This window comes from Diadema antillarum, unplaced genomic scaffold (genome assembly GCF_040938485.1).
Source record: "Diadema antillarum isolate AM-2024a unplaced genomic scaffold, OU_Dant_1.0 seq00000035_RagTag, whole genome shotgun sequence".
Taxonomy (NCBI): Eukaryota; Metazoa; Echinodermata; class Echinoidea; order Diadematoida; family Diadematidae; genus Diadema; species Diadema antillarum.
The window spans coordinates 1,776,946-1,803,694 of NW_027271149.1; the positions used below are offsets into that span (position 1 = coordinate 1,776,946).

General features: G+C 38.4%; 1 protein-coding gene across 1 annotated transcript; it reads left to right on the forward strand.

Annotated features, from left to right (window-relative positions):
* Window positions 1-1,511: 1,511 nt before the first annotated feature.
* Window positions 1,512-26,749, forward strand: LOC139725375 (uncharacterized). The gene is made up of 16 exons (XM_071636459.1): window positions 1,512-1,731; window positions 4,194-4,384; window positions 5,126-5,233; window positions 6,942-7,129; window positions 8,230-8,339; window positions 9,649-9,911; window positions 11,387-11,548; window positions 12,254-12,294; window positions 13,568-13,668; window positions 14,182-14,434; window positions 15,240-15,460; window positions 19,714-19,976; window positions 21,247-21,411; window positions 22,311-22,413; window positions 25,268-25,451; window positions 26,218-26,749. Exons 1-16 carry the CDS (start codon window positions 1,615-1,617, stop codon window positions 26,412-26,414), a joined length of 2,667 nt encoding a protein of 888 aa, XP_071492560.1. The 5' UTR covers window positions 1,512-1,614; the 3' UTR covers window positions 26,415-26,749.

Genomic DNA, 26,749 nt, shown 5'->3' on the forward strand with positions numbered 1-26,749 from the left:
TTATCTTATTTTGAAATCGACGGTGACAAGTTTCAAGCTCGTGAAAGTGACCTATGACCTCTGACACCGGACACTATACATCTATATCATATTTTGATCGCGTTTCCCAAGCAACTGTTGTTTATTATTGTTTAACTATTGATATGGTTGGAAATTACAGACACATCAGTGAATGAAAAAAAAAATAGAGAGATGGCAAGGATATCATCATGCGTCAAAAAACAAAACAAAACAAGAACAGTGTATAGGCAAATATGAATTGAATGTCTTGCTTAATCTCGTGTTCAAGGAAAACGTCACACGACACGGCATACATTTTTTTCCTTTTTAAATATCGCAAATAACGTGTTTACTGCAATGGTCTACCGTTCCTTTGTCTTTCATTGACCCGCCTGTTTTCATTCCACACTTAGGGTCTATTATATTAAGAGGTCTACATTAATGATTAAGTTACTGATGCAAAAGAGCTGGCATTAATCAAACCTAATGGACTGACCCCTATCAACTAATTCGTGCTTTACTCTAAAAACCACGCGTAGAATCTGTAAAACTGTTGATCGAGAGTGCAGGGACACAGGCGTATTGGAATCGGAGATTGGTGTTTTATGCAAATAAGTCTTTGAAAGGAGACCTAAGTTGCATTAAAGGCAGAAACATATTGCATGTACACCCATGGTATACTATAACAACATCATCAACAACGACGACGACGACGACGACGACGACGACAACAGCTACAACAACAACAAGAACAACAGCCTCTCATTCGAGCGATGGTTGTTTCATTTAAGGGGCTTCCATGCAGTATTCCCTCTGCGAACTGTGCAGGAATTCGACATTCTAGAAAATCCTTGTATGGATTTGGTTGTTCTGTTTAATGGACAGATTGAACTGCCTGCATTAAGCACAGGTTACTAACCTGATCTGATCATTCATATTTTGGTTAACTCTATTTGTTTAAAATATTTTGCACTATTTTTCTTTCGTGATTGTGTTCCCCCTTTTCCGTGATATAAACAGGAACTGCATATTCCTAGTTTGTTTGGTCCCAAAATGAATTGATTAAATAACTTTGACAGAGAGAGAGAGGAAACGAGGGAGGGAGAGAGGAAAAAAGTAAATCAGATCACCTGCCAATCGATGTGATCGCATTTTCTCCGAAATATTCTCTCGCTTATATTTTGTTTGTTTGAGCGCCCTCTTGTTTTCCTAGCAAACGACACAATTTTTGCGCTCAGCATGCGCGACAGACCGGTGTCATGTTCCCATCTCGAAAACTCATATAAAACCTCTGCCCAAGAATGTGTCGCCCAAAGTTGATGCGGATTCTTTTCGGATTACTAAACCAGTAGTTCGTGTCTCCAGTAAATTGCAGGAGTTCATGCCCGAGACAGAGAGAGCTGGAGACAAGATACTGGAATCCATCACTCTGGTGCATCGCTAACTCTTGGAGTTCATTTTTATTATTATTTTTTTTTGTGAGAGTGTAGAGATAGCATAGTCACTACAGAGGGTAATACTTGAGCGCAACTTCGAACAGGACCATCGGATGGGTTTGGGTTCCGACGAACAGAAAAAGTTTCAAAGGCTGAAAGTCAATCTCCGTTCAAGATCATGATGACCGTCATCATCCATTCTCTCGTATTCGTGTTGGTCTTCGGCATTTGTCATGGGTCGCATTTCCGCGGTGGATCCATGTCCTGGAAGCCGATTGGGGATCCGTCCTTGGGGGTGAGATTCTAATCATACCAAAATTCAGCTTCCCGTTGTCACTAACCTGCTAACCATGCATGTTTAATGAGTTTTCCTTACACATATTTTCACTTTGTTTTCCCACCGCACTGTGTTATGCCAATTACCTTTCAAACTTATAGGTGTGACGGAGGAATGACTCGCAGACGTTGCAGTAATGTTCACTATAGCCTTTTATTCTCCCGAACTTTCGACCGAGTTACCGGTCTTTTTCAAGGGATTGGGACGTAAACACAAAAGCAGAAAAGCAACCAATTTGCATACATTTGAACAAAATAAGGCAAAAACAAGGCAATTGCCTTATTTTGTTCAGATGTATGCAAATTGGTTGCTTTTCTGCTTTTGTGTTTACGTCCCAATCCCTTGAAAAAGACTGGTAACTCGGTCGAAAGCTCGGGAGAATAAAAGGCTATAGTGAACATTACTGCAACGTCTGCGAGTCATTCCTCCGTCACACCTATACATAAAGATAATGCAGCACCCACAACATACGAGGCCAAGCCCGCTTCACCTTATATATATATATATATATATATATATATATATATATCCATATAATGTGTATTGATTACATAGACAAACAACTAAATTATAGATAAACAATCAATTGAATTATTGTAATCGGTAGAGTATTTTTTTTTTGTACTCTTACATTCCCAGAACCTGTCAATGTTTCTTATTATCTGTTAGCTAATAGTGTTCGTCTAATATTTCGATAGCCCGTTAATGTGAGAAGAAGGGTCAGACTTATTTAAATCTCAGTTGTAGAAATACTTAACTCTCGATACATAGATGTGGATTTTCATTCACCCAGATGTTTGATAACTTGCTCATTTTTGTCGACAGGAAACAGGGAGCAAAATGTTTCCTGACATCGCTAAAAAACCTAGGGGCATAAACATCCCAACTTCACCTTGTACAGTGCACTCCCGTCATAATGAACACGGTTTTAACGAAATTGCGGTTACACCGAAGTAAAAATTCAGACCGCCACATTATCCACTCTTTGTTCTTTATTGCTTATTTGTTCAGTTATAACGAAATTTCGATGTAACGAAAGTAAACAGCCGGTTCCGAGGACTTCGTTATAACGGGAGTCCACTGTATCAATGCCTGCCAGTCTTGTCAACGAGCAAAGAAGTAATTTTGATTAGTCGTGAAGCCGACCCTCCTTGGCTACCAATTACCGATAAACGAATGTCCAGTTTACACGACTAAAAATGTTGTGTAACATCAGTCATCATATTCCCTTGGCTGTTGAAATACATGATGCGCGCTATATGCTCTTTTCAATTCCATTCGCGACAAAGAATTCAGACATTCATAAATGAATTATCCCATCCAATGCATTAATGAGCCTATACGAATGATGGTATATTCGTTTTAGCCGCAAACTCGGTATATCACCATTAACAGCAGGCAAAAATATTCCGTGAATATTCAGCAATGGTTTTGGGGAAAAATAACTGTTTATTCCTCATTTCTCGATAAAAAGCGCGGTAGTCCGTATTATAAAACAAGAAAGATCTCAAGTACTAGTTTTCACAATGAACATTGGTCTTCACCTGCTGTATTTTGTGAAATACTGGTGTGTATTCCATTTATAGCTATATCCGACAATGACAATGACAATGACAATGACAATGACAATGACAATGACAATGACAATGACAATGAATCTTATTTCTTAAAACGTCCCCTCTCCAGGCATGGAAGAAGAGATAAAGAAATAATACTCAGTATTTTTTGACTGATTCATGAATATAATTAAAAATCAGATAAGTCTTGCTACTTTTTGCTATTTTCCGTTTGTTAAAGGGCGCTATCAGCATTCGTAATTTTAAGAATTTACGTTATTTTTTAATTTTGATGTAGCATGAAGTCTGCTACTGTAGGAATGCAATGGAGTGGACGTAGAAATGAACGGTGGATAAACTTTAAGTCTAGTAATATTAGTTATGCTATGATTTACAAAGTGGTAAAGATCGAGCACACCTAAAATCCATTAAATCCGGCAAAGGGTATCACAGTGACTTTTAACCAATCAAGCCCTGGAGACTTTGTTGAATGAATCAGCATACAGTATGACACTTTTAGATTTCGCTACCTTTCTTACTTTGGAGAAAGATTACTTCGATTGAGTTCATTTAATTATCTACAGTACAAGAATAAATTGCCCATTTCAGAAGGAAAGTGGAGCTATGATCGTCTAAACCGTGTTCCCAATTACAAAACAGTTTAGAGTTTAACTATAACATACAAAATAATTATGATCAACAAAGGCCTTGTTTTAAAGGGGCTTTCTACTCTTCTTTTGAAACAACCAGAATAGGGTCTACATAGTAAAAAAAAAATGGTTATGAAAAGACATTGAAATATGGTTTATGAGACACGAAAAATAAATGGCTTATGTGACCATTTGCGGCCCATGTTGTCGGCAGATGATCGAGGTGAGTTACCGACTGGCCTGGCAAGCGGACACCGATGAGGGCTCCCATAACTGCACTCACGAGCGAGTCAAGACCAACGCCCTAGTCGAGGGGGACAGTGGCGGTCTCAAGGTTGACTACCCCGGAGCTCCCGAGACAGTTCGAAACAAGATTCGTCCACTCAGTTACTACTGCACGACAAGGTCAGTTCTCCTTACAGTTCTCTGACAGTTTAAATCAACGAGCTCTTTGGTTTAAGTGGGTAGGCCTCTGTCATTGGCTTGGAGACTAGATGGCAAACTGGTGACGACTCTCGAGTCTCGCCGGTCACGGAGTGGTCGCGGATACGTCTCCGTGACGTCGCCATGACGTCTCCTCCAGACACACGTTTTCTGAAGACTACCTGGTCTCCGGGGAGTCGCGAGAGGATCGAACATGCTTTTTTTCCGAAGGTTTTTTTTTTCTTCCTTCAGTCTCCAGTTGATGTACGTAATATGTGTACGTTATCCATACTGGACGTCCCAGTCAAGCTTTTCATAGCTTATGACGATCCACACAAAATGTATAATAACATGCTTCATGTACAAACAATGTACATATTTGTGAATAATGTATGTATATGCATTTTGTGAATAAATCAAATCAAATAAAATCAAATCAAATTAAATCTCGGAGATGTCTCAACTATAGGTCTCCTTGACGTCTCCTGGAGACTATCTTGGTCTGCGGAGGGTCGCGGAAGTCGCCCTTACTTGTCCTCTGTGGATGATTCAAGTATGGCAAGACAAGTCTTATCGATGTGAATTATTTATTTCAGTATACCTGGAAATTCCCGTTCTCTCCTTATTTTGCCTGTATCAATGTGAAGTAATGAACGCTTTTCCATTCATTTTATTGCAATTAACGACATCACCGACTTCTGTTTCCTCTCATGATGATGTCAGATACGAGGCGTCCGACTACCCTTCCGATCTCAGTCGCAGCTGGGTCATGGGTGAGAACAAATTCAACCAGTCCGCCCCTCCCAACGGCCTCCTAGAGTACGAACTTATGTAAGCATGACAGAGCTGTTCATTGTTTTAACAATTATAGAATTCACAATTTCCGCGCATCCGGGGAGTTATGTCAGACTTAGGTTTTTCTTTCCATTATTGGTTTAAAATCACGATGTCTTAGTTAAGCAGTCACATAGATGGCATTAAGAATCACAAACGTTAATTTACCAAATTGAAGCCGTGTATAATCAACTGCTTAAACAATAATAAGAGGAAAATTTGTTGTGACACTGCATCCTTGCTATCAATCAAAATCTCATCACGTGTGTCTACCCTGCACACCCCTCAAATGATATACAGACTAAAAGATTTCAAAATCCTAAATCTGGATATTAAACATTACAAAGTGACATCAATTTTGCACACAATGCAAGTTGTCTACGTAATAAATTAAGTATTTCAATATAACTAATTTTAAACGTTCATCTAATACCAAGTATAACTGTCTGATTTCATATCTTACACTTTATACCCCTTTACATCGCTTATAAGTCTCGCCTGCCAGATTTATGCAAATTTTCAACTTAAATTCATACAATAATCTGTTCTCTTCTAGTTTCAGCATGCACTATTCCTACGCTTTCTGTATACATATCTGTCTATTGGTTTATCGGATGGTGTTCGTTATTCCGAGATTTAATTTATTAAATTAAGACTCGTTATTCGAAACAGTCAAACTCTCTATACCCAGATGTTCATTAATACTCGGAAAAATGAAATACGGTTAGTTAATTCGGACATTATTTCGTGGCATTATTCCGAAGGTTCACTATCCCGAAAATTTCCTAATCCGAAAATTAAATCTGGATTCATCATTCCGGAGATTCATTAATCCAAAAATAAAACAAGGTTCTTAAAACCGAAAATGGAAAAGGTTCATACTAACGGACTTCTTTTTTTCTCTTCGAATTAACGAACCTCCAGAATATTGAACCTTATTTCATTTTTGGATTTATGGACCTTCGGAATAACAAATTTTCGGAACAACGAATCGTAACCGATTCTTCAGCGAATCATTAAATGATGTACTTGCTTAGTTTTGCTATTTCTTCCTTTTATCTATTCTTTCATGTATATTGGCCTACTGACTTCACTTCCATACACTCTGAACTTGCTCGAATATCTATACTTTGATTCTATTATTTACTTGTTGGTGCTATACATCTCTTCATTGCATCTAAACTGTTTCTGTGAAGGTAAATGTCGCCCGAAATGTTTAACCATTTCAGTCCCGCGGCCAACGTGTCTATGTATAATGTCAAGCGAAGTTGACGATGATGATACTGAAAGAGGGAGCCTGTTGCTTGTTCATCAGTCTCAGTCTGTCTTATCTTGTCTTAAAGGCCATGTTTACCTTTGGGAACAGTGATTTAAAAATTGTCAAGATATGACATTTAATGCAAATGTGTAGGTCTGTTGTACCACAAAACATCCTATCAATTAAATTTTCGCGATAAAGCAAAAAATACAAGGAGATATCTGTATTTTTCTCAATACACCGTAAATGTAGACGGTTTAGTCTGGAAACATATTTATTAAACCATTGTTCACATTATATATTTAACAATATTTAACCGCTGCAAATTTTTACAGTAGTTGCTTCTATCCCTAACACACCTTTAAGAACTATTTTAAAGCACTAATGCTGGGTTTCCGTTTCACCTGCAAATGGTAAATTATGCCTTTAACAATATTCCCCTTAAAGTTACCAGTCATGCTGCTGGGTGCATACACTAGTCAACTATTCCCCACCCAAGAACTGGGACTTTGTGATGTCGGTGAACTTGGAGACACGTCAAGACACGGGGAAGATTAACCACTCGCCTATCACGACGGGCCTCCCGGTGCAGCGGATCAGGCAGGGATGCAACAGAGCCGTGCTCAGGATTCCAAGTAATGTAACCTCGAACGGAAAAATATCAAGCAGGTTTTGATTTAGATAATAATATTGACAGTTTTAGTTCCCCTCCCAAAGTATTGAACTGATTTCGAGGGATCATTTATTTCATTTTTTAAACAGAGAAAACAAATCATTTTGATGTACTGAATGCCTAAACTTAATGATGACCAACATAACTTTTGTATCACGTCCCCTTTGGAGCAGGTATTATGTTGAAAGGGTGTGCGAAAGACAGCCATTGGCCTAAGCGTGTACCGCGCTAGAAAGACAAAATTTTAAAAAGTAGATAAATATGCGGGACGTCGCTGTTTCATTATGTTATGATGAATTATATTATGATGAAAACTGACAAGTATGTGTACCTGTCATTCGGATAAAAGGCGAGAAACACTGTTAGTGAGCTAATTTATGTGTTCTTTTTTTTTGCATTTGTTTATGTTTTAGTAGAAGATTTTTCTTTGAAAAGGGATGTTTAATGGTGTAGCCTACATCAAGTATACATTTTCTCACCAGAAAAAATTGGGATTCTTCATAAATTATTATGTTCCCCTGAGACTCACCGATCAAAACTTACACTATCTAGATTCAAACAAAGGGAAATTGACCAGAAATGAATATGATTTATTTCCACTATTAAAATTAAACATATTTTCACTTTTGTAGCATAATGAAAGAGCACTAAACTTACCTCTTTCAGAGAACAGGGGTAATAAAATTATCCTTGGTATAATTATGCCAGTAACAAATCCAGAAAATGTGTACTTTTCATTAAAAAAAATGATATCTTGTGGATATTTCTTTAATATTTCCTTTATATCGTAATTCATTCGTGATGTCATGATCTGTCTAGTAGTCTTCTGATCCAGCGGTCTTGTCACCAAAATTTCAAAAATTCAAAACTTTTGAATGGATTGTCAGATTTTCCTCAAACTTTCACTGATATGTTTGACTTATATTGCTGCTTTCACTCAATCCACATGTATAACAAATATTTGGAGTAAATTCTCCTTTAACCTTACAAATGCGGTCAATAACATCCTAACGGTGCATAAGTTTTAATGAGTTGATTTCTGATCACGCTTTTGCTTTGTAGCGTATGACCCGGATGGTGATGAAATCCGATGTCGATGGGTGAGCGAAGACGAGTGCAGATCCAACTGCGATGCCAGCACTGTGTGGCCAAGCCGACGTTTCCGGCTGATCGTGAGTTTGTAGATCCCCTTTGAAAATCCCTTTGGAAAGGGACGCTCACTATATAGGTCTTGGATATCGGTGGACATACTGAATAGACTGATGTATAGGAGAAATTAAAAAGGAAAACCCTGCATCTCAATTTTTCCCCGCAATATCCCGATTTTCCCATGAACTTGATAGGAAATCAATAACCTCTTTCTGAGGATACCGGTTCAAGTAGACTGTAATAACTGTTAGCCTTCCCTCATTTCCTTCACCCATCTTCGGAAATTTGAATGTAGAGGAGTATGCTTAAAGAGGAAATCCAGTCCAAATATAAGTTAGTCTGATAAAAAAGAGTATAATTTTACGAGTTCAACGGTAAAAATTTGACTGAAATCGGATAAAGAATAAGGAAATTAGGAAATTTTGAAGTTTTGATAATTTTTCCAGAAGAGTTCTTGTACAGTGGGTATGAATATGCACATGAGTGAGCTAACCATGTCATACCCTCACAATTTTGCATTTATCGTGTACAAAAAAAAAGAGACAAAAATTCAATGTTTCTGTCATTGAAGTCTGAAACATGACGTTATTCCTGGTTGAATAACTTCAGAATAGTGATCAGTTAGATATATGAGGATTTGAGCCTCGAGTATAATTGCGTTTGAATAAAAAACAGGAAATTCAAAATTTTATGTACAAACTTTATGGTAAGTTGTGAGGGAATGACATGCTCACTTTGTCATTTGCATATTCATATTGACTGTTCAAGAACTGTTTCCCCCCAAAATAGCGAAACTTCAAAATGTCATAACTACCTTATTTTTCATCCGATTTCTATCAAATCTATACCGTTTAGCTCGTAATAGTTTACTCTTTCTATCAAACTAACTTATACTTGGACTGGATTTCCCCTTTAAGAATGATCGAACTACACAAGACGATATTTTCATTCTCTTTAAGTTTGATTTTGTGATAACACTTACAGGGGAGCAACCTCAATAGTAGCGGTTACTCACCAAGCTACATACAAGTCAGCGAAAACCAAAGAAGACACTTGGATGTTTGTGAAGTATAAAAGAAACTAAAATATCTTTAAAATACACCCTCGACAAAAATCCATGGTCAGCTGCGAGAGCTGTCAATTTCCAGTTGCTCTTGATATCTCATATAATATCTCGGTGCTCTATCCTACTCTGTGGTAAATTTCCAGAAAAATAAGTATGCTTAAATAAGAGTATCACAGGTAAACGTTAAAATTTATATATAAGCACACACGAATACCCAGAACCATCACACAATGTTTGTAACATTCCGTTTCATGTTTGACTGTCAGAACCGAAACGGAGAATGCAGCCTCCTTGTCATGCCGAACAGCGCCACCGTTGGCTGGTACGCCATTGCCATCATGATCGAGGACTCGTCAAACGGAGTGGTGCACAGTAAGGTTCCCTTCCAGTTCATGCTGGAAATCACGGGCGACCCCACGTGCTCGAAGCCCCGCATCATTGGTCCGTCCACGGGCACTTGCTTTATCCTACCCGTTGGGGAGACGTTCAGCTTTAATGTCACCGCACAAACACCCGACAATGTCACCACGTAAGCAACTGTGGTAGATGTACTTCACCTATACCTTTTTTTTTTCTTTTTTTTTTTTTTACGCCGAGTAGTGTGTGGTGACAGTTCGATATTCCGAAGGTTCATTAGACATGTTAGATAAAAAATGAAATGAGGTTCGGAATTTCGAAGGTTTGTTCATTCGAAAAATGATTATTCCGAGGGTTCGTTAATATTCGATATGGAATAAAGGTTTGAAATTCTGAAGGTTCGTAATTGCACACCTTCTTTTCGTTTTTGGATTAACCAACCTTTTTTCCTTTTCGGATAACCGACCCTTCGGAATAACGAACTTGGTTTTTTTTTCCATTTTTTTAATCAATGAACCTTCGCAACAATGAACCTCATTTCACTTTCGAATGAAAGAACCTTCGGAATAACACCACGATAATCGGTTGAGATTAACGAACCCTCTTTAGAGGGTAACAAAATGCTATATATAGGTGGGTGTAGGGAATTCGTGTATTTCTGGAAAACAAACCTTATTTCGTTTTCGGATTAACAAAACCTTCGGAATAATGAAGTTCCTTCGTAGTGTGTAGTGTTATGAGTGTGCATTGTGAACTGTGCAGCGTGTAGTGCGTTATGTGTAGTGGGTAGTACGCATTGTGTTATGTGTGATGAGTATGCTTGATTGATTCGCACCTCGTCATATTTAATATTTATGTATGTTTAAATCACACTACGCCACTGAAATTCTATGAAATCCCACTCACATAAAGGAAAAATGCTTAAGATTCAAATGGAAGTACAAGTTCAGTGATCGATACCGGAAATTTGCAGCTATCGTTGTCAAACGCGAACGATGCGGAATAGATGTGCGCTATTTCAAGGAAGGGGCCCGCACCTCGCTACCCCGCGCTCCCATAGACAAAGCACGTAAAAGACGTGTGCGGGTGAACGTGATGATACCGATAACACGTATTCCTTACATAACTGTAAAAAAAACTGTTTGGTTTTCACTTCAGTTTGCTTTGTTGCGGTAACCCTGCAAAGTTTTTAGTGGATCACTATTTTCCATAATCGAATTTATTTTCCGCTCGCCCACGAAGTATCTATACAGTGTTTTTCCTAAATATTGTACATGTTATATGTTGTTCTATAATTTATCTCGTATATATATTACATGAACCTTTTGCAAACGTTTGAACAATATTATTTCATCACATGTATACTTTGTACTATGTTTTTTGATTTTCGATGATTGGAAATAAACTATGATTGAATTGAATTGAATTGAAAAAAAAAGTTTCAAGAGTATACTGAACACAGTGCCCCTGACGAGGTGCGGGTATCTCACTATTTCATAGACTCTTGTAGCGCGCAGTGTGGGCCTACATAGTTCAAAAATGTGAAGCATTATGCTGTGTTTCATATTTACCAATTACAAATTTACACTCATCTGTTTGTGTCAAAAGATGGCTGCAGTTGATAAAGGTTTCCTTTTTTTTTTTTAGTATCCGAGACATCGCCTCGACAAGTATAGTCGGTATGGAGAAGAGCCCTCTACGTCAGGTACCCGGTAGCCCCCTACAGTACTACGTCACACTGACATGGACACCTGCAGCCAATCAGCGAGGGGTATCTCTTGTCTGCTTTCAACCAGAGGACAGTAACGGGTACGGAAATTGAGAATGCCTTTTTATCTTCATTTCATGCTATTACGGGCAGGTTGTACCGTTAGGCAGAGTTTACATTTTCCTTAACATTTTTGATAAAACCAATGACGAAGATATGCTGGTGATAATCGTAAAGGTATAGCCTGGTACCTGTTTAATACCTTCAGCAAAGCTGTTTACCATAATGGTAAAATAGATAAAGATGATAATATTATCTACAATCAGAAGTAATGTCTCTTTCGTGTTGTATTCAAGGAAAACAAAAGTAGTATTAGTAACAACAGTGTTTACACAAGTATTGGTAGTAGTAGTAGTAGAAGTAGTAGTGGTAGTAGTAGTAGTAGTAGTAGTAGAAGTAGTAGTGGAAGTATCAGTAGTAGTAGTAGTAGTAGTAGTAAATTGTACTTTATAGGACCCAAGGTAGTAATGCAGCATATATAGCAGTTAAGATCATTGTCACCATTGGTTCGCACTTGTTTGGCATTGTTTCATTCGGTCAAAATGTTGTAAATCCCTTTGTATCACTTTGCCATGAGGAATCGCCCGAAGCCAGCCGGCTGGATGTGCCCTATGAGGGCGGTAGGGCCGCTTATATCAATTTTTCGCTTATACTTTTTGGTCATGTGCGTTTTTAATACAGTCTCACATTTATTGCGTGAAATGCTTCGTGTATGAAAACAGACATGGTTCCTTTGTCTTTTGCAGGCTTCAGGGAAATCAAGTGTGCGTTGATATATCAGTTGGTGGTACGTATTCATCTACATTTGTTCATTCAAATGGAAGGAATGTCTTATTTTTCTTTCAGTTACTCTCTTTATGATTCAAATATGATAAAAACTTTTGTATACAGTCATTTGATAAAAAAAAAAATAAGAGTACACATTTGAAATATTTGTCATGGCTTAAAATCTATGCTCGGGAACTTTGTGAAAACAGCCTGAACCTTTGAGCAGCAGTTTCAAAAGACCTAGAAAGCAAATCATTTCATCTAGCTCTCTTACGGTGATGATCATAATTCCCATTTTGATTAGAGATGCTTTCATCGTAACTCTACATGATCGTGATTATCAGTTTCTTATTCATAACCATAGATAAGTATCTTCACTCGCGTATCTCTTGATTGATTTTCTTCCTTGTAACACCGTGACGATTAATAAATACGTAGGATATTCAGAGTAGTACCAAGGAGGTACTAGGCCTAGTGCTATACCTCCTTGGTAGTACATACATAGAGGTGCAGAGGAAACCAAAGCCCAAATGGTTTGAATGGGAGTACCAAACTTAGTACTAGAATACACAGGTAAAATTTTGGGAAAAGTGACCCCCATTTCATTCTTGGAATTTGAACCTTATCTTATTTTCGGAATAACGAACCCGTGGATTAACGAACTCTATTTCATTTTCGGATTAACAAACCTTAATTCGGAATGGCAAACCTTATTTTGTTTTCGGATTAACGAACATTCGGAATAATGACCCCTTTTTCAATTTTCGGATAAACGAACCTTCGAAATAATATATTCTAATTCATTTTCGGATGAACGAACCTTTCAAAAAACGACCTTTATTTCATTTTCATACAGCCGGAATACCATCAGCATAATGTTCGAATTAATCAACCAATTTTATTTTCCGATTGACGAACCTTGGGTATTGGGAAATTATGTGTTTTTGAATAGCGAACCATCGGAATAACAAACCTTATTTCATTTTCGTGTTAACGAATCTTTCGGAATCACGAACATCATCTGCTTTCTTTTGCCAAAGTAGGACACTCATACACACCCTTTGCAGTGATTGTATTGATGGCTAATAGGGAGCTTTAGATTTTAGACGCGCGGACGTTCAAAGGATGTTCTGAGCGTGCGCAGAAGCGTGCGTCAACTTGACCCGCGCTTCTGCGCACGCTCAGAACATGCTTTTTTTCCCCTTTGAACGTCCGCGCGTCTAAAATCTAAAGCTCCCTAATAGCGAAGTGATGCCAACCTTTATATCAATCTGTTCTTGTAAACGTTGTAGAGGAACGTGTTCCCGTTCCCGATGACTTCCTCTCCAATCCCGCGGCTGGCAGGGATATTATGACGGAAAATACCGCGTTTGAGATCGTATTCGACTCGGATGTGAGTACTAGTATACACGCAACCCTGCACGGCAGTTTCTCATCTTGCTCATCCCACCATATTTTCATAATACATGATACAGTGTTTTCTTAAAAAGGTAACTATTTGTATGTTCATATAAGTGTCACATAATGTTCATCTATATCTGGTGCTCCACTGGTACAGCACAGGAAATCTGCTACACACCAATACCATAATAATATTATGATAATCAGTAGAGTGACGTGCGAATGTTGCTGTACATGGTAACAAAAATTTAACAGCAATCAAATTCAGTTCAATTTATTCAATCAATTCAATTTTTATTTCATTATTTTACAATTCTTTTCAGTCACAAAAAAAAAAATGATTGTGTAGTAGACCTTCCTCAAAGTTAATGATATCCTCGACCCTTATTCGGTAGTATACAGGTGATTTTTTTTTTTTGTGTTTGTTTGTCGTATTTCATTGCTCGTGTTTATGTCCAACACCTCTGCCTCCCTTATCACACCCCTTCCCTTCATCGCAAAATAGATCAGCCGACCGAATAGAGACTGTCATATCAGGATCTTGCGCACGGCAGACGGCTCTGAAGTGACCAGTGTCAAGGTTGAAAGCACACCGGGCGATGGCGTTATCTTCTACAGAGACGCCATTTTGTTCAGCATCCCCGAAGGACTGTTGACATCCGGTGTGGACTACACGCTCGACCTTCCCGATGGTCTGGCCCGGGGTTTCGGCAGTTGTGCACCCTGGTCTAAGGCCAGGTCCTGGACCTTCCGTACAGGTAGCAATAATACTTTTTCTTGTTTTTTGAAAGTAAATTAAGGTGATTTTCTTTCTATCTCGTGTAATCTTCCCAAGGAATCCCTCCCATCATCTATCTATACAAAATACGCAGACACAGAGTCACAGAAATTGATTTGCGCTAGGGAGATGCCTTTGTGTACTTTTTTTTTTTTCTCCCGGGAACTAAGCTGTGTAGATTCGCAGTGTTCTGTCTAAAGTAAGTCTTATATACGATAGTCATTACACAAAATACTTCGTAAAGGAAAAGAAAATATTGTTTTTGAGAGCAGCCTCCGATTAAAGTCTCTACGCATATTTCCCTATTATTCTCTTTGCCAACGGGCAGATGATATCCACTTTGATGCTCTATAGAAATAATACATATCATCGTCACGTCTACTCCTTAATTTTAATTGAATTAAATGCATTGGGAGAAATCTATCCTTCATCTAATTATTGCTGCGTAAATATTGAAGATCAGCTTTTGACAATTCCAATTACATGTCCAAACGGACCAAGATTATATCTTACCGCCCGGGCAAGATCATGTGCTAACAGGATCGGCTGACCAATCACAACAAAACAAATTCTAATGTACATGTGTATTATGCTTATGATATTCCTGATTTATTCTGTGTTATGTTTTGTTGGAAGAAAAATGGAAATGACTATAAATGATAAATGACCTGTACTGAACTGAAAAACAATTTTGAAACGGTCAATTATGTTCAGTTTGTTTTTCATTTGTTATTTTGCCGTATCGTTCAAATAAAATCACTTTCTCACTTGCCTTACCCTATAAGGGAATGGATCCAGTGCAGGGTACACGAGACCGCCAAAGGATCGCTTCCTCGGGAAGCCCCAATGCTTTGGGACCTTCATGCAGATGTTTATTCCCAAGACCATGGTGCCGTACGAAGACCCAACTAACATGCACTTTCGGGAACCAACTTGTGTTGGAGCGGAGCACAATAGTACACACTTTGTCATTGGCACTCATTACCAGTACTGCGGCACCAACATCGTAAGTACTTCATGGCCGCGTCGCCACGTTTTCAGAAGTGGGGGGGGGGGGGGGGGGGCACTTCAGACTTCTGGTGCCACTTCCGGGTTTCATCAGCTAACAAGTAACAACAACAACAACAACAACAACAACAACAACAACAACAACAACAAAAAGGTCTTCAGCGCAAAAACAAAGCCTTAACCGCGCTCATACTTCAAGGTTTCTATCTATTTCTTTTTCATGCCACTTACGCACTTCCGGAGTAAAAAAAAAAAAAAAAATAAAAAAAAAACAGTTGGGGGGGGGGGGGGGGAAGGGGAAAGTGTTGACATCTTAGGTATCCTTTGTATTAAAGGCTCGCCCCCACCCCCAGCCCCCCCCCCCCCCTCCGTTCCGCCGGCCCTGTACTTATTGACATCATGCTAGCCCTAAGGCAAAAATGGCGCTAGCCAGTGGCAGGTGAAATGCTTTTTGCCACTAATCTCTGTAACTGTACGGAGATCAGTTGGTTTGTGTATTGTAGACTCAGGCCAAGGGAAGACCAAGCAACACCACTCTTCTTCAGTAAATACGAATCCTTCTTGTAAATGTGCTAAATGTTATTTTAAATAAGACGAGGACGAGGGAACTGAAGAAACTTTCACCTTCAAATGCACGGAGAGGGTATCCATTGTACCACTATACGGGTGCACATCACGACCTCTACACCCATGAGTCACCCAGCCAACGAATCATACTGCCCACGGGTCGTACTGCCCACGAGTTGTATAACTCACCAGTCAAACAGCCCGTGAGCAAGGCAATAAGTGAACAATGCCCACGAGCCCGACGTTTACTAAAATAGGCCCACGAGCTAATACCGTCCGTGAGTTGGACGATGGGCAAATAAGGCCCATTAGTTTGGCATTTATCAAATAGTCCCAGGAGCTCGACATTACATCACGAGGCTATATCGGATTTTCAGTACCTTGCAGTCTAAAAGTTATATATCTTTTGACATCACTAGAAAGAGCATTTTCCGCAGAAGACCATGATACCAAAATCATTAAATTTGGTTCAGTACTTTTTATTATACGCCAATTTCTGAAAATGCAGTCATTGTCAAATTTCGCCAGATTTTTGCGACTTATGAGATAATAATTTGAGTGCGACACGCGATCCATACGGTGTATGTTGTGTAAGCTCGGTGATCCATGTCAACAAAAGATACAGTTTTCACATTGGGCACGGGCCAGGAAAAAACAGTGTGTGTATGTGTGTGTGTGTGCGCGCGCTCCCAATATGAAAGCTGTATCTTTTGTTGACATAGATCAACGAGCTTACACAATTCACCGTATGGAACGCGTGTCGCACCCAAATTATTATCTCATAAGTCGCAAAAAATTGAAAACGACTGCAAAAATAAATAATAATGATTTTGGTATCATGGTCTTCTGCGGAAGTTGCTCTTTTTAATGATGTCAAAAGATATATAACTTTTAGACCGCAAGGTACTGAAAATCCACCGTTCCGCTATTTTTGGGACACCCGGTATTGTTGTACGTAGGGTCAAGCTTATGAACCTTTTTTTTTTTTTTTCACGTGGTGTTGAGTTTTTGGGCCTTAGTGTCCCGAGTGTCGAGCTCATGGGCCTTTCTCACGGGTCTGCATATATGCCTAGTGTCTAGATTGTGGGCTGATAACTCTTTTTTTTTAATAGGTGTTCCCGGCCAATTTCGCACTTTTGTCTGTCCATTTGATAGAAGGTTCATTCAATTTAACGAAAATCCTCGTCACTGCACATTCTGTCATTCAAAATGGCAAGTTCGTTTAATTTAGCATTTCGATCAATAAAATTTGCACATGTGCCTTTCGAATTCGTAAAACGGGCATTCAAATTGCCATGGGCAGTCAAATTCCAAACATGTTCATTCAAATTAACGTCATTATTTCTTCTTGAAAAGGTGAGAACATTTAAACGCGTGTTTCTATGTGACTTTTTGTTTCATCCACTTACTGTTAAGCAGTAAAAGTATCATATTTTTGACCCTTAGCTCGAGTTTGTTGTTCTGTACAACGCCCCTTTTCTTTCATACATGTCATTTTAGGCCTACATTTACCAATACTACAGATTAACTTCATCTTCTTACTGTCATGACAGCACAAGTTAGATCCAGACGTATTTCTCAAGAAGACAGAAAAAGAATTATAGGAACATTTGATGATCATAACCTTGACTTCCTAGAACTGGCCGACACATTCGGAATAAAGAGCTCAACGGCCAGATAAGTTGTGGCCAGTCCGTCTTCGGACCGGAAGACTCAATAAGCACATTGAAGAAAAAAAAACCTGTCGCCAAAATCTCTAAAATGAATACGAAAATATGAAATGTAATGACGCTTGCAAAACAATAACTATGTTGAAAAAAAAATAAAGAAAGAACCAAAGCTTAAACATGCGTGCTAAATTGACTGCAAAAGATGTTAAATTGGATGCCCAAAAATGAATTCGAATGAATGAGTGCAGCATGTCCGTGATCACGTGACTATATCATTCTACATTGAATGAACGAATAAAAAATGGTGCTTGTTTCAATTTCAATTGAAAAAGTGTTAATTAGAATTAGGCTAAAGGTAATTTGAATGCTCCAAAATGAATTTGAATAAAGAGATCATAAATTGAAGCACCAAATGTGTCATCTACGCTAAATTTTGCTAAATTGAATGCAGCAATAAGGAATTGGACTGACAAAAGTGCGAAATTCGCCGGGAAAACCTTTAATATAGCTACAAAGTGGGCCATGTGACATGTGGGTATCGAGCTCGTGGCATGACTCCCACTTATGTGCCGATCACAGAGTTGTCAGTATGATGGGCCGGCCAGCTTTTAATAGATCAACTTTCAACTTTCAACTTTCAACTTTATTTTCACCTCCATCAAAATGAACAAAGAACTTTATGTACATTGCGTATACACGGGATATTTGTGATACAGAACAAAACTTGAAAAGGTACATAAGAAAATTATGAAAGTGAAAAGTAGATGTGATTACATCTTTGTTAAATACATAAAGCGTATAATACAAGTCAACTAAGGATGAGGATGGAAGTGGAGGGTCCCACTAAGAAGCAAAGCTTGTACGATATGGGACCCTCAGAAAAATACACAAAACATCAATATAAAACACAATAAACGAACCGATGTCAACTGACATCAAAATGATTGGGAAGAGGAAAAAGAGAGAAAAGGAAAGGAAAAAGAAGAGGAAAAAAAGAGAGGAAAAAAAGGGAGAAAAAAGAGGGAACTACAGCATGTGCCATCGTGGACGCAAGCAATCTGGATTTCATAATGTAAAATAAGTGATAAAATACAAGCTGGATTGAATGTAATGCAAAACATTTTTTATACGTAGTTATGTTGGTAAGAATGCAGGAGAAAAAAAAACACATCGTTATATTTAGAACACAGAGAGGGACATAGTTTAATAGGAGGACTTATGTAAAAAAAAAAATGATGACTTGACTGAGATGATAAAGGGAAACTAACTCTGTTGGATGTTGTAAAGTTTCAATAAAAATGGTTTTAATTTATTCTTAAAGGAATTCAGAGATTGAGCAGTAGTAATGTTACTGGGAAGTGAATTCCAGTACTTTGGCCCGTCGTAAATAAATGTGTTTTGAGCCAACAAAGTTCTCAGAAATGGCAAATGGAAATCATTTGATCGCCGTGTTGGATAATTATGAATGGATTGATTTCTTTGAAACATTGTTTCAAATATATTTGGGAGATTATTTTTATTATAATTATACATAAATTGTCCTAGATTAAACAAATACAAATCATTAATTTTCAATATTTTATGCTCATAAAATAGTGGGTCAGTATGGGACAAAAATGCAGTATGACATATAACACGGAGTGATTTCTTTTGCAATAAAAGTAATTTATCTAAGAATGTTTTATATGTATTTCCCCACGCTCTCACGCTCTCACCACAAGTTTAAAATTCAAATCATTACGTTAAATAAAGATCTGACTAGCCTATTAGTACAAGAAAGCACTCAAAAGTAACATGATAAAAATACACGTACCAAACTGCAGGAAAAAAAAAAACATGAAAAAGAAAGATTTACCAAATCTTCTTAATTGTATCATAATTAAGTGTGAAAAACCGAATTATTAATGTTGAGTTTGTGTAGCAAGCATCGCAACTGTTGAGCAATGTTATTGTTTGTATAGTTCACTGTCTATACACAATTGGATTTTCCTTTTTTTGTCATATAATTGTAAAGAAAACGATTCCGGGGGCACGCAAATCCATCATCTCAAACACGATCCTCATCGCACCAATGAACGTTCGCGGCTACGATCACATGACTCGCCACAACGTCACCAAGATCAACGTCATCTGTGAGATGGAGAACGACCGCACGACTTTCGTCGAGTTCGGTGCCGATCTCCCAGCCATAGTGTACAACCGTACCAGCCTCGGGTTGTTCAACTTCTCGCTGCGGATGTACCCCAACGAATCCTTTGCCGCGAAGACGCAATACAAGTGAGCGGTGATCTTTTTGACATTTGACATTCCACTGATATAATTCAATTATGTTTATTCGACAGTGGCCTTATGAATTAATAGCATTAAGGACATGATTTCAAATAACTTACAGGACGTATGTATTTTTATAGCAGGGCTCGACACTTTATAACTCCCCCCATGGCCTGTTTACGCCACTAAAATCACCAAATTTGAAATGTTGGCGACCCGAAATAGTTGCGCTGAATACGAAACAGCGATTTTGTTTGAATCTTATAGTTGCCCACTCCTGCCACCAAAAGATCTGCCTTTTGTAGGCTTGGTGGCCCGACAGCAATTTTCAATGGTCCCAGGCTACCGGCACGACCTGGGGGTGTTTCATGAAGGAACTTGTAGGATAAAATATCAGACAAGTCAATTATATCCGACAAGTTTTGAGAAGTTCTTTAATCTGACTGGCTGATTTCTCTGAACTTATCGGATATAACTGACTTATGGGACATTTTATCCGACAAGTTCCTTCATGAAATGCCCCCCAGGGGGGCATTTCATGAAGCATCTTGTCCGACAACTTGTCGGACAAATTTGCTCTAAGCCAATCAGATGCAAGGATTTCAGTAGCTTTTAACATTTTGTCAGACAAAATATCTGACCAAATGCTTCATGTAATGCCCCCAGGTCACCGCTTATGCCGAACTTTGCGTGTAGCTGGCAATACTATGATATAGGCTAGCTGTTGGAGCACGTACAGAGCCTTTTCTGTATATTTGAGAGCAACTAGTAGGCCTACAACAATGACATAGAGAACAAACCGTGAGTGGACGCTTCAAAGTGTCGTTTTCATAACATGCAAGTAAGAAACGGCAGCAAATCTCACATTCCAAACACAACACAATTCACGCATTACACCATCCCATTCACCGGAGGGTGTGTAGATTAAAATTACTTGAATAGTTTACCATTAATGAGATATTTTATCTACAACTTTCAATTTTAAGGTATATGATTATATGAAAATCGTTTAGCCTTTGCATTTGTCATTTTATATTAACTTTCTTTTTTTTTAATGGAGGCTAGTGGTACACGGCAAACTGTTTTAAGTCAAAAGCTCGCACAATTCTTCACTTAGTACTTACAGTATAAGGTGCAGGTGCTTTATTACTCATATCTAAGATTAATAAAATATTTTCTATACATTTTACTCACTCCCAAATGCTCCAGAGTAGAATGAGTCACTTCCAAAAAATGCAATCAGTCAGCATGTCTTTATTCTTTGACACAATCTTAGGTACCAAGACTATCCTCTCCAGGTCAGCCTCGATCAAAGACTATACTTTGAAGCAAAGGCGTTGATCGACTCGAGTCTGGCCTATCAGCTGTCTCTGAAGTCATGTGAGGCCACGCCCTCTCCAAACCCCGTTGATCGATATTACTATCGATTCATTGAAGATGGGTAGGTAATATATCTATACCCATGTCTATGTACATTCAGCTTTGCTTTACAGTCCAGCGGGATATATGAGTATTCATTTGAAGGTACATATAAGCCCAAATCGTATACCGATAATTTAAGTGACGGAAGGCACGTGGTATAGGGCTATAAGATGTATTAAAAATGATTGTCACGCATGTCTGCGCAACCATAAAAGTGAAACGAAGTAGTGCTTCAAAAACACTGTGGAGGAAGAATACTTGTGGTATCTTAAACGGGAGATTCATTATCCATAGGTTCGAATCCTGACCACATAGCATTCATCCATGGTCAAAACAAGTTATCTACCATCTCCCTCTTGACCCAGCTGTAGGAATGAGTGCCTTGTGTTGGTTATACCACTTGAAATGTCAGAGTCATCTGGATGAACAGTAATAGCACAGAATAGGAATTGAAAGACTCTTATTATAATAATTTTCGTTACATCAACATTTATATTTCAGAATCTATTTACAGACGAGGTTTTGTGAGTATGAGAGTATGTTCTCATATCTTATTTTCATACTCTTGCTTCTAAACTTCAAAGCCATTTTTCTATCTGGTGTGGTGGCAGACATTTTTTTTTTCACCCGTTCTGGAGTATGTTTTGCTCTGTTTTATATCTTTCTTTCAGTCATGTGAGACAAAGTATAAGCCGCTGAAAATGTTAGAATCTGGAGTATTCGTAAATGCCCAAGATAGGAAATCGATATCGGGCAACTTCATCAGGCTTTCGGGGCTTCGGCAACATCCTTATGCAGTTTTCTATATCTTTAATGAGTGTATGAAATGTACACATTTATGACAGTATGAATGTATGAATATATTGATGCATGAATATATAAATACATGGATATATGACTCCTTTAACTTGTCCACAGGTGTGCTGTCGATGACACCGTCAGGTTTCATTTACAGTCTCGTTTGAAATGGCGCTTCTCTGTCCAGTCCTTCGCATTTCTAGGCCATTTTCTCAGCGAGTCGGTAAGCCATTATCAGGGTGTTGTTTGTTTGTTTGCTTGTTTGCAGATACTTTTCTGCATGTATTCCAAAACCAAGTATGAACAACAATAACGTGATATAAAAATGACGAATTGATCAACTGCTCGAATTAATCCAATGATTTCATGATTGCCCTATCAAGCTGTAATTGCAATGATGCTTGAGTTTGTATGTTTTGTATTTGAGTATTTGTTCTATGTTTTTCATCGCAAATTTTGTTTTGCTGTTCATGACATTTTTATCTGTACATAATTGTGAGCAGGGCCTTTAGGCACATTAGTTGACTAAATAAAAGGGTTTATCCTTCTAAAAAATTAGATAGATAAATAAATGAATAAATAAACAACAAATAAATCAATCATTTTACATAAATATCATCGATCCGAAAGATTGTTTGATGAAGAAAAGACGATTTTGATGATTATAAAAAGCAGAGATAGAGACTATCACACTCGTTTGCTTGAAGCGATAATAGCCCCTCCCCTCTCCAACAACAACAACAACAACAACAACAACAAAATCAAACATGTATGGTATAGAAGATTCAGAAAATAAATGTCATCATAATAATTTGTCGCTGTGCATTATTTCAAGGGGAATTATGCACGTTTTTGCTGTACATGCTATGTGTACTTGTGCATTGGCTAGGTGGCTTAAAATTTTCACTGTATCTTTTGATATTGCCATTATTCGGGGGGGGGGGTAGCTTAAGAAAACAAGAAGAGCAAGCGTAATCAAATATTGACAGTCAGTCAATCATTCTTGGTTGTATATTAGCAGTAAATGCTTCTTCATTCAATTGAATTGAATTGAATTGAATTGAATTGAATTTGTTAGGATCTCAAAGAAATGAGAATAATAGACTGCTTTTATAATATATTCGTGTAAAGAATTCCATACATCAGGACTATTGCCTCTTGCTTTTATTTTTGTTTTTGTTTTTTTTAACGCTAGTAATAGTCCGGAGTTGTTCAAGTGAATATCAGAAAAATGACGAGATTGATAAGAGTGGATACTGGTGTAATGGAAGCTTTCTGAAGACTCGGAGGCAGAAATTGTGTCAAGAATTAAATATGGCCGGTTGAAATATGTGCATATCAAGATAGGCCAAACTGTAGTGTTCTATAATTGTAAAATGATTGGTTTGTACTTGCTGAATAAAGCGAAGTTCTTTGTATGTCACACAGCCAATGCGTAGAAATGTCATCTCGACATTTTGTTTACTTGTCTGTGATTGTGATTCATTAGGGAGCTTTAGATTTGCAGCGCGGACGCTTGAACTGGACGTTCTCCTCTCCCCTGCGTCGTGCTGAAAAGTAGCTTTAGATCACGCTGGGACGCTATCAACGTATAAAAAAAAAAAAAAAGATAAAATGGCGCCCCCATATGATCGGTGCATGAAGTAGCTCTCTACGTCGTGAATTGAGCGGACGTAAAAATAGCCCAGAACACGTAGTGAAAAACTCAGACGACGCAAGCTATAAAAATAGATCATCTTGACGCGCGTTTCTGCGCATGCGCAGAACCTTTTTTTTTTCCTCTGAAAGCTCCCTACTGTGTTCTGAACGCAGTGCAAGGTGCTAAGAGGTAGTTAAAACGTATAGCATATTACAACGACACGCCTTTCAAGTTTCAAGTTTCAAGTTTATTTTCCACTTCTCATTAAAAAAAAATGAAATTAATGTGATTTCATGTGAGCATAACAAAATGTACACACAGAAAAAACCAATTTATAACAAAATAATGTACATGTATAAAAATTAAAGTTTGTGACTCAGGATATGTGGCGAGTGTGGAGTGGAACAGCAATAGGCCATTGACCTTTCGAGGCTGAACCCAATAGACAAAATGAAGAAAAAGAGAGTCAGTTAAAGTAATGATAAAATTATCATAATTAACAGTTATCAATTGAAGCATTACAGAATAATTAACAACAAACACATAAAACAATTACAAGTACATCTACTATATGCACTTACAGAGGACAAAATAAAACAATTACAAAACGAAAACAGTCTACAAAACAGGACATTATGAAGCACTAAGCCAGATAGGACTACACATTTATACAATAATTTGAAATAAGCTGTAACGCACATGTAATATGTGACGAATACTATTTGAATTTTGCGCTCAAATGAAATACCCCAAACAGAACATGAATACTCAAGCTGCAGGAATTATGATCAAGCAGTAAGAAATGATGAAATGCGTCGAGATCATATTATTCACACTTATCAAAATTTGCTCCCGACATGAGGAATTAAGAAAGACTTGATATGCGTAGGTGGCACAGATTGTTGTTAATCGTACGTGCGGTAAATATCTGCCTTAAGCGACGCTTCATAAATGAATGAACGCAGTCGTTGGAATGAAGACAGCACTTTGTATAGTTGTTTGTGAGTTATTTTGATCTGGAGTTAGAGTTGTTTACAAGCAGACGAAAATAGCACTTGAAATATGGCAAACGTGGCAAATGAAATAGGTGGATTTAATGAGGAATCATTTGAATGAAAACAAAGCATCCAGCTGCCACATCATCACTCTGATATGCCTTTAAAGGAAGCCACCGACATCTTGTGCGTGCTGGCAGATAGAAATATCAAAATATAGTGAGGTTACTACATCCCTTTGTATCAAATAAGCGACAGCGAATTATGGTTGAACCACATTTCCTCTGATATCAGTTGACATGAACAGATGAAAATAATCCTAAAAGCATGACATTTACGAGGATAATCATGTCAATTCGTCATTGATTTACGAGATAAAGCCTCCATTACGTTACCCATCTTTAAACAAAAAGTAACCAACTGTCACTCAATTTCTGCTGCAGATTTTCATTCACTGCGACATTCACGTGGAGGAGAACGGAAGTCTCCATGCCTGTCCGGCCACAGCTCAGGGGACCAACCGACGACGTCGCCATGCTGATACCAGTAGTCTCTCGCGGGCTTTCTTTAACGCAGACGGGCCAATCAGAATAGTCGATGGATCTTTACCGTTGGTTAACCTGAGAGGTTAGTGATTAGTCTGAAAGTTGTCCGCTGTGAGTTGATTATGGGTGCGATTTAGAGCTGAAGTGTAGTTTTCAAAACATATATATGGTCAAATATACACACACTCACAAATGAACACACGCACACACCCAAACATGCTTTATGCTCGTCTTGCTCCATGGCACCAGCTGCATTGAAATCCCTTGTAGAAACTCTGTAAAAAAGCTTGTTAAAAAGGAATTGCTTGAATAATTCCCCCGAGTATCATTATGAGAACTGCTGTGTCATCGAGTGGTTGCTTCATTTTTTTTTTGTCCAATGTCAAAGAGAATTTGCACGGAATCTACAGAAGAACTTTACGAATGATCGCACACAGTCCTTTATGCTTGAGACGGCAAAGACCCGTGCATACCCATGAAAACAAATAGTTCAAGTTTTTTATGTCTAATGTCTAGATATCAATGTAACAGTGGAGAATTTCCCCCAACAAATGGCATGTTAAGCAATGGTATGCTACAATTTTGTAGGTGTGCGTCTCGTGGAACTTAATGCAGTAGTGTTTTCTAGCTGTGTGTTCGTTAATTCATCTGAAGCATATTGAAATCTCAATGTGGAGGTGTTTACAAACAGCTTTTGCAGTATCTGTACTTCTCTGCGGGCAGAACCGAAAGAGTATACGTAGGGCTTATAGCTAACAGGCCGCTAGCCTCTGTCAAGTTGTGAAATCTGACCCTCAGACTAGCAAAAGTTGCTCCTCGTTCAAAATGTTTATTGTCATCTTCTGCAGATGATAAGCAGGTTTCCACACAGACTCCTCTCGGGTCCATCTACATCTCGGCGATTGCACTTGCAGCCTGCGTCATCTTGGTTGCCGCTCTCATCTCCATGACGACGGTGATGAGGAGACTCAAGATTCAGAATCGAAGACTCGGAGCTCTCGTCGGGCGGCCAGCCATCCCCCTCCAGTCGATCACGGAGCGATAGAAGGAAACGGATCCCCACTGAACAAGCCGCCTACACCTTCGAGACACGCAGGGGTGGCCAGAAGCGTTGACTCATCAAGTCTCGGGAAATTTGTTGGCAGATAAAATCATCTCATCCTCATTAACCCGTTCCTTTTCACGGGAACCTGGTGGCCTGTGTATTATGTCTATGAGGATTTCAGAATTCAGTAGGGAACAGGTTAATTGAGAGCTCTCCATTTTACCCCTGATCCTGCATAGGAGAAAAGACTACATGGAATTGATTAAATCCGCCTCAATCTTCACAAATTCAGAAATCGGACTGAAAACATGCATTTTATTTTTCAAAGGCGTGTT

What these genes read in the sequence shown, in the direction of transcription:
- LOC139725375 (XM_071636459.1), top strand. Translation starts at nt 1,615, where the DNA reads ATGATGACCGTCATCATCCATTCTCTCGTATTCGTGTTGGTCTTCGGC. An exon ending in ACACCCGACAATGTCACCAC is followed by an intron (nt 9,912 to 11,386) that starts GTAAGCAACTGT and finishes TTTTTTTTTTAG; the next exon opens with TATCCGAGACATCGCCTCGA. An exon ending in ACCGTTGGTTAACCTGAGAG is followed by an intron (nt 25,452 to 26,217) that starts GTTAGTGATTAG and finishes CATCTTCTGCAG; the next exon opens with ATGATAAGCAGGTTTCCACA.